The sequence below is a fragment of the Cupressus sempervirens genome, chromosome 3, assembly GCF_028749045.1.
Source record: "Cupressus sempervirens isolate cs-2001-9-10 chromosome 3, ASM2874904v1, whole genome shotgun sequence".
NCBI classification, from domain to species: Eukaryota; Viridiplantae; Streptophyta; class Pinopsida; order Cupressales; family Cupressaceae; genus Cupressus; species Cupressus sempervirens.
In genome coordinates, this window is record NC_143120.1 from 780,291,711 (window position 1) to 780,312,342 (window position 20,632).

Here is a 20,632-nt window from a genome sequence, read left to right on the forward strand (position 1 = left end):
AACGTATGGACATTACAAATGGTATCAGAGCATAATATTGTCATCTTATGAGTAGAAATCCATACAAACTATGAGAGAAGAAGAGAAACTATGAGCAATTGAAGAAGAATCATCGATCATTGATCATGAGCAATTAGATTAAGAATCACCAATCATGAGCAATCTAAGGAAAATTTTAATTATATGCCTGCAAAAATAGTTCTAGTAAGTAAAAAAATTGGATGCTAGTAGACATAAAATAGATTGGTTTGCGGTGGTTTCAGGAGTACAAGCCGAAGAGTTCAAAGGAGATCGGTATCTAAGACATTAGCTAGACAAACATAAGTTTATAACAAAAACAATGCCTTTTGATTGCAAGAGTCATCACATACACAACAACCACAAAGACAACAATAGAATATAAGAACGTAGAAAACATGCTTGGACGGGGAACAAACACAAAGAAGATTGGACATAGACACGTTTCCATTCTCAATTGAATCTTCTCAATCGTGTAATTAGCTACATGGCTAAATATTAATTACAAGCATTACACACCCACACATCCAACACAACAAATTGCCACCAAGGGGGACGAAACCAACATCGCTTTACTATTACAAGATAGAAAGAACTCATATCTACATATGAGGGATTAAGACACAAAAGTTAATGGATGAATAGAAAAGTATAAACTATCTTAGACTTCTAAAACAAATATAACAGTAAATAAGGAGAACTCGTCTATCAAGGAAAAGAGGAAGTTTTTAGTCATATTCACCTCTCCCCTATTTGTCTTTATCAAAATACAATTTATAACATATATCTCTATTTGATGTCAAACTGATAAGGACACCAATATTAGATCATTTAATGCTTACGCATAACTGGATCATATTCATCAAAAATAACCCATACCTTACAGTCATATAAGGCCAAATAAAAAACAATTGTTATCATATTCCTAGAAGTGATATTACATATGTTTACGTACTTATATAGGTAGAAAAATATATCGTCACTATTGTAGAAAGAAGACTTACAATATATTTTATTACCACATCAGAGTACATCAACATATTATAAAAGCTATCAGTGGTTGAGAGTAGAGATTTACTGCATGATTCATTTCTTATATTAGGAATAGTCAAGATAAATAATAGATTGAGATTAAGACTATCGAAATTATTCATTTATAAGTGTTGTTGAAATGTGGAATATAGAAATATAAGTGGTATAATTATACACACCAAAGGTAAAAATAATAAATAAACAAAACTACCTTACCTTGATCATGAAGATCCACTAGTAGCCATTCTTGGTCAACCTGAAATGATAGTGAAGTCAATTTCTTAGTTAAGACTTGTCAAAATGATAGGAGCAAAATAACCTATGAATTTGCCAAAATGTCACTTGTTGCATTGATTATGAAAATAGAGGCAAGTGCTTTTGCTGAAATAATCGAAGGGCTACTAATTGGAAGGTAATGTTAATTTTGATTGCTTTGTCATTGTTGAAACTTGTACTAACACTTACTAATTTTTGTGTGTTTCAAGTTAGAGCATATGTATATGATATTAAGAGGCATGTCTTCGTATTTTGTTGGATGAATCGAAGGGATGCTAATTGGAAGGTAATGTTAAGTTTGATTGCTTTGTCATTGCTAAAACTTGTCCTAAAACTTTGATTTTTGTGTGTTTCAAGTCACCTTCTGAAAGGATATGTATATGATACTAAGAGGCATGTCTCTTAACTCTCATTAGTTGTTAATGACAATTGCTTATTATCATGATTAGGAGTGTGATAATAAGTGTTGTTAAATGAGATGAGTATATATATATATATATATATATATATATATATATATATATATATATATATATATATATATATATATATATATATATATACGGACACACACACACAAATATAATCTTCAGTGAGTCTTATCCAACTAAAACTACACAAACATTAACACCCCCTCATAGTTAAGGAGGATAAACATATGAATAGATATTAGCTCAACGTAATATCAAGAATGGTGGAAAATCTTAAGGATGTCTTTGACTAGAAGATCTCCACTGAATTGATCAATTGTGATATCATGAGTATTGATGTCCTAAATATCCACACATGATATTCACCAAATACTTTGAGCAATGGCCTACTAAATATCAATGCATGATATTCACCAAGTACACAATAATAAGGTAATGGCCTTCTAAATATCATGTCACGTAATATTCACAAAGTACCTATGATACATCTGTACAAACAACTCATAGACTGTCAATTGAATGGCATCTAACACTTTGTTGTCAATTTATAATATATAATCTATCATGATATGTTTAAACATTATATAAAAAATAGGTCACGATAGACAGATTGAAGTTGTTGTAAGATTGTCACCTTTCAATAACTTCTACAATTACAAGTGATGATCATTTGAAACTCATCACTTCCTCATGATGCAAATAGGGGGACAGGCCCATACACAGATGACATCAAAAGTTTACATGAAATCACTATGAATACTCTCATGTGGTGTTGTCATGACATCCACCATGAGCCATTTATGAGAATAACGATTTTCGCCTCGAACTTATCTCCCGCAGAAAAGAATGTATTATGAGTGATTGCACTTGGAACTTCTTTTTCACGCCTTATTTTCGCCTCAAACTTATCTCTCATAGAGAAGAATGTATTATGAGCTATTGCACTTGGAACTTCTCTTTCACGAAGAAACACTAACTTTTTCAGCTCCTCATTAAGGTTACTTCTAATGAAGTGCCAAACTCTCTATGAATCTAATATCAACTTTCAAGCTCCTCGTTCAAAGTTACCTCTGATAAAGTGTTTCACTCCCTCTGAATCTAATAGGTCAATCTTTAGAGCTCCTCATTCAATGTTAGACTCCCTCAAATCAACTCAAATATATCTTATATCTACTCCCTCTCTTTATCCAAGGTTGCCTCTAATGAACTATCAAGCTCCCTCTTGATATAGAAGGATACACATAATCTCAATCGCCAAGAATATTCGCTTCAAAAGTCTCACTTTATTGAGCATGACAATCAAATGGGAATGGCACATTGTTTGTTACTTACCCCATACAATGTAAAATTCCCACTCTTATATTGAACAATTTTGCATCATATAAATATGGCAAACTTCTTCCTGGTCTTGTTTTTCTTCTTTACAAAGAACCATTCATGGGGATCAAGGAAAAGAACAAGCCAACAATTCTTATAGTACATATAGAAATACATTAAAGAGACTGCAGTGAGCAAATAAATGTAATACTCGAGAAGAATAAAAAATACTTATCTCATTATTCAATCAAAAATCTACCAGCACATACAACTATTAATGTTTTTAGACAAGCACAGCTACTAGCCTTGCCCCCGGTTCTTTCTTATGGCAACATAAGGCCAATCATTACTCAAGGCTATGCAAATAGCCTTAATGAAGACAAGTCAATATTGCACAACCTTCATTAGACTTGCTTTCAAAGTTTGATAAACACTTTTTGCACATCACAACTCACCAAACATGGATGTGTTGTACCGATTCATATCCCAAAATCCTCAAACCACTAAATAATAGAACACAGATCATGAGGCAACTTCACTAATGACCTTTACATTGTGGTTAGTCAAGCCTTAACAAATAATAACAAAAGACTAAATCACCACCACAAAAACTATCAACTGTATTGATGGCAAAAGTCGCTATATTTTAGAACATTGCTAAGATGGCAAGCCACTGACAACATTTCAATCCTTTATTTGTATATGACATTGTCAAGTTTTCAATCCACTCTTTTCATATTGGATAAACCACTGTCAACATTTAAATTTTCTACGTCCATCTGGAATCAAGCTAAACAACCCGACCAAACCTTTGACCAAAACAAATGCTTCAATTCATGAATTCTTATTTGTAGAAATATCCTATTTTATCAGTAACTCATGTTTGATCCACAATATTCGTCTACAATAACAATGTATAACTTGCTAATTTGATGTGAATTCATTGAAACTTCTATGGAATCACACATTCCAACAAAGTTTATAGTTATATCCAAAACATGTTGTTAACACTTGCAATCGTTATTGTCAAAACTACTAACATTTTGTTAGTAGAATTAATTATTATGTAACATAACAGTAGCAAGATCTGATAACCCTTTAACCCCTACACATTAGTACATTGAATCAATTGTTGCTTCTCAAATATTGTGCAGGAGTATCAAAGCTCTCATGACAAAGTGGAGACAAATCTGGTATGCCCACCTACTGATCTATAGAATTGCATTATTCAATCCCTTAAGTTTGTAGCGTGAAATCCCTAAAGAATTTCACTCAGCACACCAATGAATTCTCTAGTCACATGACCATTTTGTCTTTGATGTCACATTAATTTAAGTTTAATTGTCGCCTCACACTTCTAAATGTTGTGGAGTGCGACTAGAGTGAAGTCTTCTCTCGCCTTGTTCACAAGTTTCCACATCTCCTCATGCTCATTAGTATTACACTAAGCATCTCTATTGCAATTGCTTTGAGTTGCAAGCCATTAGAGCCTTCATAGAGAAAAAATTCTTGCAGATTGCTTATCGTGAACACATTTTTCAATGTCTTTTCTCAACACATCCCCTATCATCTACAAAATCCCCTAAAAAAAACATGAGGAAGAGAAGAGAAGCCAAATGTGTATTGACTACCTCATAATAGCATTAGGGATAATGATTCCTCCTGTCATCAATTTTCTCAGCAACCCTCCTTTCCTTATGCGTTCAACCTTTTTCACAAATTGCAATGAGGTCACCAATTTCTGCGACTGTAGCATGAAGTAATCAAAACTAGACTTTCTATAATTCCTTTCCATCTTGTTGGTCAATGTTATTTCTCAAGGCTCCATCAACCTAGATGTCATACTCTTCAACAACCATCACCATAAATTGATGTGAAAGTTTCTTGGAAGCATTACTTGCGTGGTTAGAAGCTCGTGTGATTCTTAGCAGGTTGACAACTAGTACATATCACATCATTCATGTTCTAGATTTATCATGTATTTGGGACAAGTGGTGATTTTCAATTCCTTTCATAACCCATTTCTCCACCCTTATCTATGTAGTTTGATTGACAATATGCATATAAATCGTAGACGTAAGAACTTGCATTCCTCATTACTTGTCATTTGATATTTTGCAATCTCCCAACTCTGGCACAATGAATCCTCCAACATTTTTTATTAATGAGAGTACAAGCCACCATTCATTACAAATATTGCACCTGATGGTATGGTCAAGAATTAATTATTTAATTTATTTTCATCACAAATAGGAAATGACATGCTTGGATACCATGTTAAGCTTGATTGTTTTGTCATTGTTGTAACTTGCACTAAAATTTATTAATTTATGTGTGTTTCAAGTTACCTTCTCAAAGCATATGTATATGATATTACGAGGCATGTCTCCGTAGAGACAAGTCTCTATAACTCTCATTAGTTATCAATAACATTTGCTTATTGTCAAGATTAAGAGTGTGATAATAACTCAGTATATATATGTATGTATGTATCTTCAGTGAGTTTTATCCAACTGAAACAACACTAACATCAATAGGTAAGACCTGAGACTAATTGCTTTTCTCATATAGACAAGGAAAGGGTATACTAAAATAAGCCCTCATGCATGTTGGTACTCCCAAACATAACATATGATTAAATATGACATCATATATTATTATTAAATATGTTATATCAGTTTTAGTTGATTTAAATCACAATAAAAGATATCTATATTAAAGAATTAAGGAATGTGATTGTTGCAAAATGCAATGGCGCTGCCATTTTGCGGTATGTCTTTCAATTGCAACGTGTGTGTGTGTGTGTGTGTGTGTGCGCGTGCGGGTGCGTGCATGTGTGCCTGCGTGCCTGCGTGTGTGTGTGTGTTTTTGTGCGTGTGAGTGTGCATGTGTGCGTGCGTGTGCGCGTGTGTGTGGGTGTGTGTGTGTGTGGGTGTGTGTGCGTGCGTGCACGCACATGTGTGTGTGTGTGTGTCTGTATGTACATCTTACATATATTAATTATGTATAAATATACATATCTTCACTAGAATTTATTCGACAGAAGCTACAAAACATCAACACAGACAAGTGACGGCATTAAAGAAGTGGTCTTATCAGACCAACAGCAGCATCCTTGTAAAGTTATGAAGCTATATCACAAACAGCAATAATTATCTCATCTTCGTTTCTTAAGGTCAATATTGATAAACAATTGGAAGGAAATCAGTGTATACTCATACAGCCATACCTGAAACAGAAATATCATTACATTGGTCAAAGTTTGCAAGACAAACTTCATAACATCAGATCAATAACGCTTATATACTGCAGATCTGAATATCACACTCAAAATACAAGATATCATTTACATAGACATACAGAAGATATCTGATTGATATAATCGTTTCATACTGCATATTACAAGATCTATAGAGATAGGATAAGTGATAAAACATATTCATCTTGTATATCAGAAATCCAATGCAATTATAGTAAAGTCAATATATATCAGCATATTTGCACCTAAGTTATATATCAGTGGTTCATTACAATTACATTTCATATACATATGGGATCCATAAACCAAGGTGCAACTGGTTGAGTATAGAAATCACAATCAATATACATTTAAGGTCGACTGTCTAGTTGTTGCATAGTATCAAGATAACTAATTTTGCATTTGCCACAACTGAATCTATCGTGAGTAAAGTTTTTGAAAGATATAAGTCTCTTGCAGTTGAGTTTTAAGAACGTAATCCCAGAATCCTAGGAAAGAATATTGCCTTACCCCACAAACAGATGGTCAAACAGAAGTGGCCATCAAGACCATGGTGTAACTCATGAGGAAAACAATCAGCGAGTGTGCTAAGGCATGGGATAAGTCAGTTCATGCATTTTGTACTTTTCTAATAGGGCAATTCATTTTTCCATAGATGAGTCACCTTTCAACTCTTTAAGGCATGCTTGCAATATTAGCCCTTAAGTCCACTTCATGAAGCTTTTAATCAGCAAGTACAAAAAGATATAAAGGTGGAAAACTTCAATGTTTATTATAAGTACAAGGGAAAGCCAACTAAAGATTAAAGCGTAATTGATTTAAAAGCTCAAATTTTACATTAGCAAAGGCAAGATATGCATATGAAGGAGCACAAACTAAGGGTACAATACATAGTTTGGTTTTCAAAGGATGAGATTACATATGAGAACATAAAAAGACAATCAAACCACCAAGATACTGATCTTTCACTTTTTTATGAGGCCTTTGCTGAAAATGCATCCAAAGATGATCAACTCCATTTGTAAAGATGCACTCAATTGTGAGTTGTGGATACATCCAGCTTTATGAGCACTCCATACTCAATGTATAAAAAAACTAGCTTCTATTGTCTCTATAAGACTTGTGCATTGTAGGAGGAAACATATTCAAAAAGCTTGTAAAGATCATCCAAGCAACTAATAATCCAAAGAAAATCTAAGAGAGCAAGTAATCTTTTGTGAAGCACGTAGCTTCCTAAGATGGGAAGTGTGATTAATAAGGATCAACAACTCGTAACATGAACAGCAAGTAAAACTCAAAAAACAGGAATATAAATGAGGAAATTGAATTCAGAAGCAAAACAGAAAAGAACTTGGAATTTCACAAAATTGATAATTTGCAAGGGAAACAAATTTGCCCTTTTCCACAATGCACTCTTCCAAAACATGGTGAATGCACCTTTTACTGTTGAAGCAGTCCAGAAGATTTCAAACAATCTAGCAACTTTCCAACCTCTACAACTCGTAAGACATCTCTCTAAGCCTAAGAAAACACCTTAGATTGATTAAAACCCAATAAATATTTGATGGAATTACTCGATCAGCATGAGTGAATTGAGTAGGTATTGAAATGGGGAATATTACAAGCAAGTTCTGTTGTTTTCTAGTTTTGGGAGAGGGACATAAAGTGCAGAAAGCAGCCATTGTTGCCTCATGCCTGTTGTATCATTTCTTCCAAATTAATTCCACAATATAGTGTGGCATATCACACTACAAAAAGTTGAACTTCCTCTCATGGGGTTTCCAAGATAAGTTGTTCAAGTTTTATGAGTGCTTCAATTCCATTTTGCAAGCATAGTTCTCTGATTTTACAAACTATTCATGCCACTCCACCCACCTCACTTGTTTCAGCCAAGTGGAAGGTTGATTTTATTGTCTGATTATTGGAATCTTCATATTTGAAGGATTTAAAGTTCAGATAACCATCACAAGATACATGTTTACAGCAAACTTGGTAATCATTCTATTGAAATTGTCACTTTGAGAGGTCTAAATTTATATTTGTTTCCAAAATTTCTAACTGGGGTAAGGAAAGTACTATCCAAAAGGCAGCGCTAAAATTGGACCTCAGAAAAATATGAAAACAAATCTCAAACATTGAAAATTCAGATTGTGACACTGCAATGCATGGTTTTATGCAATGTACTAGATTTTCTAATTTTAAAAAGCAGAGAAGAAACTCAACCCAATAGGCTTCATATTTTCACCCCCGACAACTTCTACTAATTAACAAGAATCTTCAATGATAGAATTTTGTTACCTGCATCATATCTAGCTTTGATAAATATCCTTGAAATTGTTTACAAATTGTTGCATATCATCCACGCTTGCCTCGAAACCTTTGGGAGAAACGGTTAACCAAAAATTGAATAACTGTCATTAGGCTAACCGTTAAACCAACAGTGGTAAAAATCAAGAAATTCCAATAACAGCTGCAAGCTTGCTAGAACTATTATTCTTACCAGGAAAATGTTTTCTTTTGATGCTATATATATTTGGGCTTCTAATCCTCTCAATACGCAGATTCTCCATTTTGTCCCTTCTCTCAGTCTTGCATTGTTCCAGTTTCTCACGGAGTACAGAAATTGCTTTTATAAACTCTGCAATTAAAATTGCATGTCAAAGAAAGTAATGGCCAAGCATGAAAATGTCTGTCGTCAATACATACATACATACATATCTATATATATGTATGTATGTATGTATGTATAATGTGTTTTGGCTGATCAAAAGAGCTTCGGGCAATGCAATGTTATGCAATAATAGGATCAAATAATTCAAAACTCCCGTACTACAATTACAAATAGACACACACATGCAGAGATATAAACAAAGTTAATAAAGCATTATTACAAGAGAATAACTATCTCATAAACATACCAAAAATTCAATTCTACTATTTCATATACATAACATACAAAAATAAACTATAAATTAATCCTAATCAATTGGTAGCCAGAAAACAGGCAGCCTATCTGAATCGGGTCAGCAGAGTTTCCATAGAACAAAGCATCAATCCTCAAAAACCACTATATAGCAATTAAAATTTCGATTGCAATTTATTGACAATTAATAAACAGCAATTTGTTTACAAAACTATTGTTCTTTTGCTCAAAATATATGCAATTTTTTTCAGTTTAATCAGTCAAAAATTATAATTTATCAAAGTGGGGGTACATTAAGTAATCGAAACATTCAAACAATAATCATAAATTTTCCAAGCTCCAAATTTATCAATGTGCAGGTACATTAAATAATTGAAACATTGAAACAAAGATCAAATTTTTAAAGAACTGTTAGTATCAATTATTCACATCAATTAGGGCACAACCCAAGACACTTGCCATTTCTACTGTTTCAAATTGATTTAGCTATGTGGCTCTTTCACTGTCTACAATATTCTCGTCCCTATAGTCTTTTTTTGAAGTTTTTAAACTCCTAAGGCTTAGGCTCTTTGATGTTTAGGGACATTAGACATCAGGGTTTAAGTTACAAACAACAAAGGCTAAGGTTTACCAAAAATTAACATTTGAACCTTAAGCCAAAAATTTAAATCAGAAACCTTACTGTTTATAATACAAACCTAGCTGTTAGGATTTCAAGGTAATAACTTGCAATCCTAGATCCCCAACAAGTCCTAACCCTTTTTATTTTCAATCATAGATACCAATCTAACCCTCAACTATTATGATTGGAGCAGTTTTTTAATTTTCACAAGCCTTAACCCTAAACCCAACTCAACACTGATATTTTGGTTTATGATTATAATAGAACATTTTATAGGTTTCCCAATTGACTTTATACGCATATGCTTCACTGATTTTATTTGATCATGATGTTCAAAAACAAATCTCACTTTCTAATTTTCAATGCATTTTTTTTGTAAACGAACACCATGTTGAAATGTGTTGATTCTGAATTGATAATTGATAGATTCAATTGATTATTACAAAGAAGGTAAAAGCTCCATATATAACCAATTACAAGGAGATCCTTCTATAATAAAAACGATTAAGAATAACAATCAAAATAGAAAATTGCTAAACGAACATACAAAATATAGAAATATGCTAACCAAATCAACTAGATAGCTTAAAAGACGTAAATGACCCATTAAAAGCTAAATAGTACACTATTATTATAATGCCCTCCCAAAATGGTCATTCTATGAACTAAATATTGTGCAGAAGGTTTCACAGAATCTGCAGACTATTTGACCATAGATGCATAGAAGGCTGACTCCTCTTCAAAACTTTCTGCAACATGAGCCTCCTTCTAAGACCCTCTCTACTTGGGTTTCTGATCAGACAACCACTTTTTGGAGTACTGGTTAATATGAGCAAGTTTACCACAAAAGTGGCGATATTTTTCTTGAAATTATCATAAAATATTCATAGTCCTTTTTGCTGAGTAGGCACACCTTTGCCTTTGCCCTTGGCAATAAACATTTATTCGACACAAATTGTGTCACTGCTACTACCGAACCGTTGTATCCACCTGGTTTTCTATGGGAGCTTATTGCACGGCTCATCAAACCTTGGGTCAACATTAGTTGATGTCATATTGAGAATTCTTATCAAGTGCTCATAGGATCATGGTAAGCTTTTTCCACATAATGACCATCATATCCCCTTCTTCCATCTTGTAACCAATGGTCTCCAGTTGATCTCAAATATCCCTGATCTTTTCAGGATGCTCCTACACAGACTTCTTATTGTCCATCATGACAGAAAACAACATATTCTTTAACAAGAATGCTTTGCCCTTGTCAAGGTTTCATGGAGACTATGCAAGGGCATCAAAATCTCTATAGCAGTCTTGTGAGACGACATTTCTCGAAGCATATCAACTGTCACTGATAACTTGGGCCACATAACCACTTCACAGTTAGATTTGTCAAAGACATCCTAGTATTCGTCTTTCATTTCTAGTAATAAGCAACAAGTGGCAGCTCTTTCCTCAACAGGTGCAGAATATCGAGGAGCTATAAAAGCAGCATGTGAGGAGATTTTGCTTCAAAGGAAGCTCTCTGGCATGCAATTGTCTCAAGAAGGTACTTGAACATTATATACTAAAACAATCAAGGGTGTTCAAACTTGCAAAAAAATACAGTCTTCCATGAGCACACCAAGCATGTTGACCTTTATTGTCGTTTCATCCAAAACCTTGCAGAAGATGATAAGTATAGTTCCAGTATGTTCCAACTGAGGATCAGACTACAGCAGTCCTCACCAAGTCTCCCAGCTCGGATAAGTTTTTTAAATTCAGGGGGCAACTTGGCACAGTTAACTGAGTGACCATCAAGGAAGAATATCAAAGAAAAAATGTATTATTTAATGGTCATTTAGGAATAGTAAGTTGATTTAGTTTCTATTTCTGTCTTTAATGATTCTTTTTTTAAGAAACATCGTAGTGCATTTACCTATATAACCTATCTTCATTTTTATAATCAATATAAAATCACTATTACAGTTATCCGCAACAATCTGAACTAGGCCTAACCTGAACATAACTCTCATCTCCAAGATGGCCCGGAACCTCATCATAGGAAAGGACTGGTGTAATATTATGCGGACTAAATACCTTAACTGTGGTTCCTTTAGTGAGCTTTTAATGGAAGGAAATCACCCCCAAGGCTCCAAAATATAGAACAACATCCTAAAGTGCAGAAGCATCCTTTGCAAAGGGATCTAATGGCAGTTTGGTAACGGGGCAAGCCTCAGATTTTGGAAAGACAACTAGCTTGATCTTCGGTTTACAGCGGCCCACAGATTACAGCCTCTCTATAATCTGCTTGCCCCTATCCATGGTCAAAAAGTGGTTGGTTACATCACCAAAACGAGATGGAAAAATCAAATCCCTCTACCTACCGACAACCCAAAGGCCCAGAATCTCACCACAAAGCTCATGGCAAACCCACAACATACCAGAATCCCCTTGTTCAGGCAGAATGACAAGGTTATTTGATCACCCACCATGTCTGGCATCTCCACTGTCAAATCAGCCTATGACATGACTTTTACTATTATTAGAGATCCCAGTGATTGGGCCAAGATTTGGGACCTGTGCCTCATCCCCTAACTCAACTTCCTTTGGTGTACACTTATGTATGCAAAAATCCTAATGCAAGACAAGCTTACTAGAAGGAGCTTCAAGCTTGCCAATAGGTGCATAATGTCTAAGGAGGAGGAGAACATTAACCACCTCTTCTTCACTATGAGCTTGCTTCTTTCCTCTGGCAACATCTTCTTAGCAAAATTAACCTCAAACAGGATCTCAATGTTGATGTCAAACAGTTTATCCACTAGCAATGTACCTCCAACCACCCCGTGCTCAAAATACTTTGGAAATAGATATCCCCTCGTATATGCTGGTGCATTTAAAATGAAAGGAGCAACAGTGATGCAAGAGCATCTTGGGTGGAAGGGAAGTCTTGCATCACCCAAAAATATTTATGTTTGTCTTTTTAATAAGGGTTGTTTTAGTGCAAGGTTGTTATTTGTGGAAATATACTATTTTTAGTAAGTTGGTCATATGAACTCAGAATGTTCTCAGAAGTGGAGGTTCACCTTAGATATATCAGCCTATCAATTGAGATTCATTATGATATCATATGTATTGGTGAAGTTATTGAGAATTTTTGATACAATGTAATCGCCCTGTCTGGTTATAGCTAAATCAAGCGTCAATTTATTTCACATTTCGATGGTTTGACATTTTGTCAAACACTTGGCAAGTAGCCCAATTACCACTGAATCTATGATGTCTTAAATTTTCAAACACAACATCAAGATGTATAGCAAACTGATCACAAATTTACTTAATTTTGGCCTTATAAGTTTTGCATAAATAAATACCAAACTGACAGAGTGACTTACTATAAATAGACGTTCCCTCCAACATTCTTGGAGCTCAAACTGAAAGCTTGAAATAAAAATTGAGAGCATCCTCCAACTCCTCTAACTCAACTGAGCTCATCAGAATCAAGAGATTGACTTACTATAAATAGTAAGTCCCTCAAATAGAGCCAAAACACACCATAGGCTGCTAGAAAGCCTATAACCACAGAATTGAGACCCTCAAATCCCACTATCAACTCACAAGGGTCGCAATGGTGAACTAACCTGGCCAACTGTAGGAACCTGTCAAAAATGGGGACATTACATACAAATTTTTGTATAAAAAGTTTCAGCTAAATTTTGAAGGCTTTAGAAAATCGCCTATTTAACGAAGGTTTGTAGGGTTGTCTATATAACCAAGGTCTGTAGAGTTGTCTAGGGCAGTTTTGGGTGGTTGTTCGTAGCTCTTTCTTGCAGAATATTATAACGAAAATGCCCATGTAGCTTCACATACTGTATTTCTAAAATTTGCAATTCCATACTTTGGAGATAATAAGAAGCCCAATTTCTATTCTTGCAAATTGTTGTTGTTTCTCTATTTCCTATTAAGTGCATGTGGTATTAAGGGGGGGAGCACCCTTCATCAAACAGAATCTTTAGAGCTACTAAAACTTCCCCACAGGCCACTCTACACACAGGGTTGAAACCAATCCCGGAGATTGTCTCCACTTGCTATTGGAAATGCCCTAATTCTCCCCAAACTTTTATGGAGCAATGCATTGTCCATGACTAGAACCTAAAAACTTAGTTTGACAAACTTGACAACTCTAAAAAATAGGCCAAAGCCATGGTTAAGTCGACACCTCCTCCTGATTGGTTCAAGCTGAATCTTGATGCCACTACCAATATGCAGGTTAGTGGTGGAGTTCTAAGGAACTTCTATGGCCAACTAAAAGCTTCTTATGTAGAACCCCTAAAGGATCAAACAATTAATCAAGAAGAAGGTATGGAATTGCTATGCAGACTTAAAATTGATTCCTCCATGGGCATCACAAATTTTGAGATTGAAGGTGACTCCAAAATTATTGTTGAAGTTGTCAAGAGCAAGTCTAAGGAAGAAAGAGAGTGAGCCCTGTTCTCCTTGATATCAATACCCTGCTCCATCGTTTCTAGAAATAAAAGATAAACCAATTTACCACAAAGGTGTGACAGGCTCTATGCCTTTGGTTCGTCTGCAGCTAGAAAGCTTGAGGTGTCAGGGTGTTGTTAAACACCTGTCAAACAGTACCTGAATCCTCTTAAAGCATGAGGAACACATCACCATCGCTTTTAACCCAAATTTTTTAAATGATGGGTTGTATGCTCAAGACACCGCCTTAAAGAAAAGGGACACAAGCTATACTCAGAGAATTGTGCTAACTAGATGGATTTGGTTGGACATCTTGGCTACATGAAGTGTGAAGGTGATGACATGGAATGAACCCGTAAAGTATTCAATGACGACTACGACAGGATGTGATTCTTTATGGTGTTGTAGTAATAATTATAATTATAATTAGTATGATTACAATATTCCCAAGAAAAGAGATTATGAAGGATACAGTTATCTTACCAAAAACGCCTTCATCTTTTCCTTAAAAGCTCTCACGTGTACAGGAATGCAGAGCAAAATATTAAGGTATAAGAAGGGATTATGGCAGCCATTATTTATTGACAAGACAGCTTAGGCCTTCACTTCATAAGGTCTTTCTATCATTCTCGGTCACATTTTTACTCTGGTCTTTACTCTCCATACTTTTGCCATGGGTGGTGCTAAGCTAAGAATTGAGCCCTGCAAGATTGATGAAGTGTTTGAAAAGAGTCTTGGGGTGATACATGTGTGCATGAGAGGCAACAAAAATGGGTAAGCAAGGTTCAAGCTTTTGATTTTGACATTGAATGTGAAAGGAAAGAACAATGTGGTTGCAGATGCTTTGTCCAAGAACCCAGCCATCTGCTTACTAACCCAAATTTCAATTGACTAAAAAGCACATTTGTTGATAGAATATTCCAAAAACACATTTCCCTGTGAGCCAATGGATGGCAACACCCGAGATGATCGATACAAAGTGGTGGATGACATCATTTACTATAAGAATTCGATTTTTTTAGTGCCGTAATCCAAATTGAAGCAAAAAATCTAAGGAGGTACACAACTCACCCTTGGCAGGGCACTCAGGTTCTCTCAAAACTTACTTCTCAAGGAGAGGTTTTCATGGAAAGGTCTTGAAGGAGACGAATTGCAGTATGTAAGAAAGTGTGCGGTCTGCCAGCAGAACAAATCTGAACAGACTCTACTCGTCGAGTTACTGCAAACTCTACCAATTCCAGAACAGAAGTGGGAAAGTATCTAAATGGATTTCATTACTGGACTTCCCAAGGTGAACGAAAAGGATTTTATTTTCGTGGTGGTTGATAGACTAACGAAGTACGCACATTTTTTAGCCATCCACTTATACTTTCAAGCCGAACAGATAGCTGATCTATTTTTCAGAGAAGTTTTTTTGTCTACATAGGTTACTCTGAAACATTGTCAGTGATCGAGATGGACGCTTTATCAGTATCTTCTGTACATAACTGTTTCGACTAGCAGGGACAAAATTCTCACCAAGTACTAGTTACCACCCTCAGATAGATGGACAAACGGAGATTGCGAACAAGTGGCTCGAAGGTTACCTTCGCAACTATGTTTCGGCACAACAACGGGTGTGAGTCAAATAGATACACCTAGGGGAATATTGTTACAATACCACATACCACATTTCCATCAGGATGGCACCATTCAAAGCTTTATACGAGTACGAACCCGTTTCCTTCATCGACAAACATCTGAGTGACAGTCACGCACTGAAGATGAGAGACCGGCTTCAAGAGAAACATGGCATCCTAAGATGCCTAAAGGAAAACTTACAACAAGCACAGAATCAACAAAACATGTATGCCGACAGACACCGAATAGACAAGAGTTTCGACGTAGGAGACTTGGTCTATCTCAGGCTCCATCCATATTGACAATCCTCATTGAAGAAAAAGGGAAAAGAAAAACTGAAGCCACAATTTTATGGCCGCTATCATGTAGTTCATCGCATTAGTGGAGTCACCAAAAACTACAACTTCCAGAGGGCAGCGAAATTCATAATGCTTTCAATGTTTCATGCCTGAAGAAAGCCGTGGGACTAAACGTCACGATACCTAGAGACTTTTCGCCGCTCAATGACGACGGAAAGCTCATATTGGAACCAGTTCAGATCATTGAAGTACGTGACAAGACCCTGCGAAACCGCACGGTGAAGGAATATTTAGTAAATTAGAAACACTTGTTGTTGGATGATGCGACGTGGGAGGGCGAGCACATTCTTCAACATCTAGCATTGCATTTGCTTGAAGACAAGCAAAATTTGGGACAAGAGGATTGTAATGTTCCCATTATAAAATAATTCATTAATCAAACTATTGTTAATGGCCCGATTGATTTAATATATCTCAAACCCATTTTTGTTTTGTTTCTATAGTTTGAGTTGCCATCGGCTATCTTTGCACACCCTCAGAAAGTTTTCCCTGATGGGTATTTAAGCACGGCCTTGTAGGTAGTCATTAAGTATATAATTTGGATTTTTTTCTCTGTACTGCGAATTCCCATTGGGATTCTCTATTGTTCGCCATTTCGGAAGTGAAAGACCTTTCTTATTTGGCTCTTCTAGTTTCGGCGGGATTCAATCCTCACCCTATTCCGTCGCCTATAACACTTCGCTCAGATCTGGCAAAGTCAAAGCAGTATCATATAGGTATATATCAATTGAACAATTATTCATGTTCAATCTCTCTTATTGTGTCTGGATTTCATCTAAATCTATTGTGTTTATGTATGAACAGGATTGCATTAACAATTGATGTTTTATCACTTTCGGCTCAAGCACTTACCAAACGATTACCTTTTCAAACATATCTGTACTGCACTTCTATGTACCGTACCGCCTGAAGGCATACCTTAGAATATGACCATCTAGCCTACCGTACTGCCATCATTCTATTGTCTCTACCATACAAAAAACATCTCGATACAGCCATCGTACAGCTTTTTTATGTGCTGCTAACTCTACCATACAACCTTCTTGTTGACACCATACGGCCTTTTCCTATGCCCTTGCTCAGACACAATACGGCCTTCTTGGTCGGCAACCGTACTTCCCCTCCCCATCACCATACGGACTCCCTCATTGCATCGTACGGCTTGTGTTTCCACACCGTACAGGTTTCCTAACTTTATCTCCATTCAATTTTAGCCCCTTCGTACTTAGGAACATTAATTTACTCATGTTCAATCTCCATTCTTGTTTGGCTTTTATTTAATGAATTCAAGACAATAAGTTTGTTTATGGTTGCATGACTGAACCCACCTTCCATCAATACACCATCTGCTACCCTATAGACCCTTGACTCAGCGCAACACGCAGTGCCTCTGTCCATACTGCAGGATTACCATATCGTATGACCATTGGGACCTACCGTATGGCCAATTACCCGTAGTTGTCTCTCCACCATACAACCAGTCATTTCACCCCACCACTGTACGGACTCCTTCCCAACACCATACGGCCAAAGCTTAGACATCATAAGACCCTTTCTTGCCTTGTATACCGTACGGCGTCCCTTCACTTCCACCGTACAAAAACCAACATAGGTGAGATCACCAGCACACCCACCGTACGGCTTCTGCCAAGACACTTGTACAAACCTAAAGCAATCATCTTTGTACAAGTCATGTCCCTCCGTACTTGGGAACATTACAATTTTTTGTCAAAACTCATACCAAAACCTTCAGCAAGCAAATAGTATAGATTGCAATGAATCTTTTTCATGTCAAAATAAGTCCAAACCCTTATGGCACAAATCCCAACAAAATGTAGGTTTAAAACTGGGGGCAATCAACCTTGTAGGGTACCAATATTTTTCACAAAAATCATGCAAAAAGACGAGATACTGATCTACACAAAGGACTGGTTGCAACTTTCAGAAAACTCACAATTTTTGTGCAAAAATGTCTGCACTGTCAAAAAAACCTACTGCAGCTTGCAAGAAAACAACAATCTCGTAAAAAGAGGCCATTTTATGGGAAAAATGGTCAAAAAACATTCACGTGGGCAAAAATTAGAGGTGCGAGAAAGCAGGGACAGCCCCCAAATATTAAAAACCTTAGAGAGGTTATGCGAGCCTATAAAATCCCTTCTTGCGTAGCCAACGCAACACAAGTTTATGAAAACCAAAAAAAAGAACTATGCATGAGCACAATCCCAAGATTCTCTCCTTTGAGAATCAACAAAAAAAACCTACAAATTTCACGTAAGAGAAACACATGATTTGTTTCATTAAAGCATCTTTTCAAAAATAATTCCTAGAAATAAATTCTAGGTAAACACCTACAAACTAATTTGTTACAAAATTCTAACCCGTTATGATACCATAAAATGATAATTGATGCATTGAACTAATTAATTACAAAGGAGATAAAAGCCTCATAAATAGCTAACGCAATGTCACAAGACGCAACACAAGTTTATGAAAATCAGACAAATGAACTATCCATGTGCACAATCCCAAGATTCTCTCCTTAGAGATTCAACCAAAACAACCTACAAATTTCACATAAGAGAAACACATGATTTCTTTCATTAAAACATCTTTTCAAAATAATTCTTGGAAATAAATTCTAGCTAAACACCTACAAACTAATTTGTTATAAAATTCTGACCCGCTATGATACCATAAAATGATAATTGATGCACTGAATTAATTAATTACAAAGGAAATAAAAGCTTCATAAATAAATGTTTACAAGATCTTTCTATTAAGGAAACAATCGTAAAAAAAATACTCAAAATAGAAAGTTACCAAACTAACTAAATGACATACAAAAAATAGAAAGATGCTAACTAGACAACTTAAAAGACTAAATGACCCTTATAAGCTAAGGAATACAATATTATTATAACAACTTCAAAAGGTCTATGATGTAAAAAAATATGTCCCAGTAATGTTACCCACCAGACGTTATTTACTTTTGAGCACTTTATACAAAGAAAAAATAAAAGGACAAGGGCAAATTACTATCACCTAGTACTGCACCCTAGCTAAGCACAAATTAACCTTACAGAGGAAACATGGGAACTGTTGGTTCCCAAAACCACGGATTGGAATCCAAGAGTCTGCCACTTTTCCGACAAGATTCCACAATCAATTTTGGCTAACGAACGAGAATCACCTTGATTCCCTTGCACTCCAAGCTTTGCTACACCTAGGCAAGTAAACCTTCACCCCAAAATTCAAATGCTAACTACCTTGTTTAAAGCTTTTCTATAGCGAATTTAACTTTGTGAGTTCTCCGATTTGCAAGGTCCTCGAACTCAATCAAAATGAAATTGAATGTTGAAAGTTGAATGTTTGAATTCAACGAATGTTTTGTATAATAACTGTCAATAATGGATTTGATGCTGGTAAGAAGGAAGATATATATTTTATAACTTCAAATATAAACCCAATAATAATACTCCAATGATCCAAAAGACCAGTGCATTTTCTTATTTTGGTAACAGAGTCAACTACAATGATGATTATCACGTACAACTTTATAAAGTTCTGTGCACTTATATTGTCAACAATTTAATAATCAAGATGCAACAAATCAAATATATATGCAATCTTAAATTAGTCTAGATTGCACTTTAACTCCTAAGGTAGGGAGACAAACAAGATATAGACACGAAAACTATTCAATATTTCACTATATATATAATGATCCAGTTTAAAATGCCGAAATGACCATGTCCACTTATCTGACATTTAAACTGTTTATGGAATTTTTAAAATGATTATAAAGGACGAATCAACTGGAGTTTACATTTCCATGCCTTCAATTAAAATAAACAATGGGCCTTTTATTTTATTAATAAAGTATTTGAATTCATATTACAAAGCCATATTAAAAATCCTTATCCCTCCATACTTTAAAAAAAAAAATCTTTTACTTTTTTGCTTTTCTTGTATCTTCAGATGTGTCTTGTTATATCTCTACTCAAGACTTTCAACTTTATTTATAAATCAACATCTTAAAAGAATGTGACCTTATAAATTAAAAAGTCATACTCCCTCAAATATTAATCGCATCTTTTCATTTTATTTTGTCTTTAATATATGAATATTTAATCACGTCTTAAGGTTTTCAATATCATAATACTCACTCCTTTTAACAAATTTTTTTATTGGGTTTCCTCCTTGGCATGGACTCGTATGAAGATTATTCAAATCGCTGTTCAATATATCAAAAATAATCTCCGTCATCCATTCTCCAAAGGAGAAAAAACACATGGATGAAACAAAACAACAATT

General features: G+C 35.3%; 1 protein-coding gene across 13 annotated transcripts in view; it reads right to left on the bottom strand.

Moving 5' to 3' along the window:
* The window catches only part of MIS12 (minichromosome instability 12 (mis12)-like protein), a 161,538-nt gene that overhangs the window by 19,114 nt on the left and 121,792 nt on the right, over positions 1 to 20,632 (bottom strand). For 6 of the 13 annotated variants that reach the window (XR_016362694.1, XM_089821893.1, XM_089821892.1 and 3 more), the window contains 2 exons: positions 8,834 to 8,971; positions 8,632 to 8,710 (listed from right to left, as the gene is read on the bottom strand). Coding sequence is in view for 5 of the 13 variants with exons in the window: in XM_089821893.1 (XP_089678019.1) it covers positions 8,643 to 8,710; positions 8,834 to 8,971 (206 nt within the window). In the remaining 8 variants the exon portion in view is untranslated. Of the gene's footprint in view, positions 1 to 1,266; positions 1,307 to 8,631; positions 8,745 to 8,833; positions 8,972 to 20,632 lie in introns of all 13 variants that reach the window. The other 7 variants (XR_016362697.1, XR_016362696.1, XR_016362701.1 and 4 more) reach the window with 3 other exon arrangements.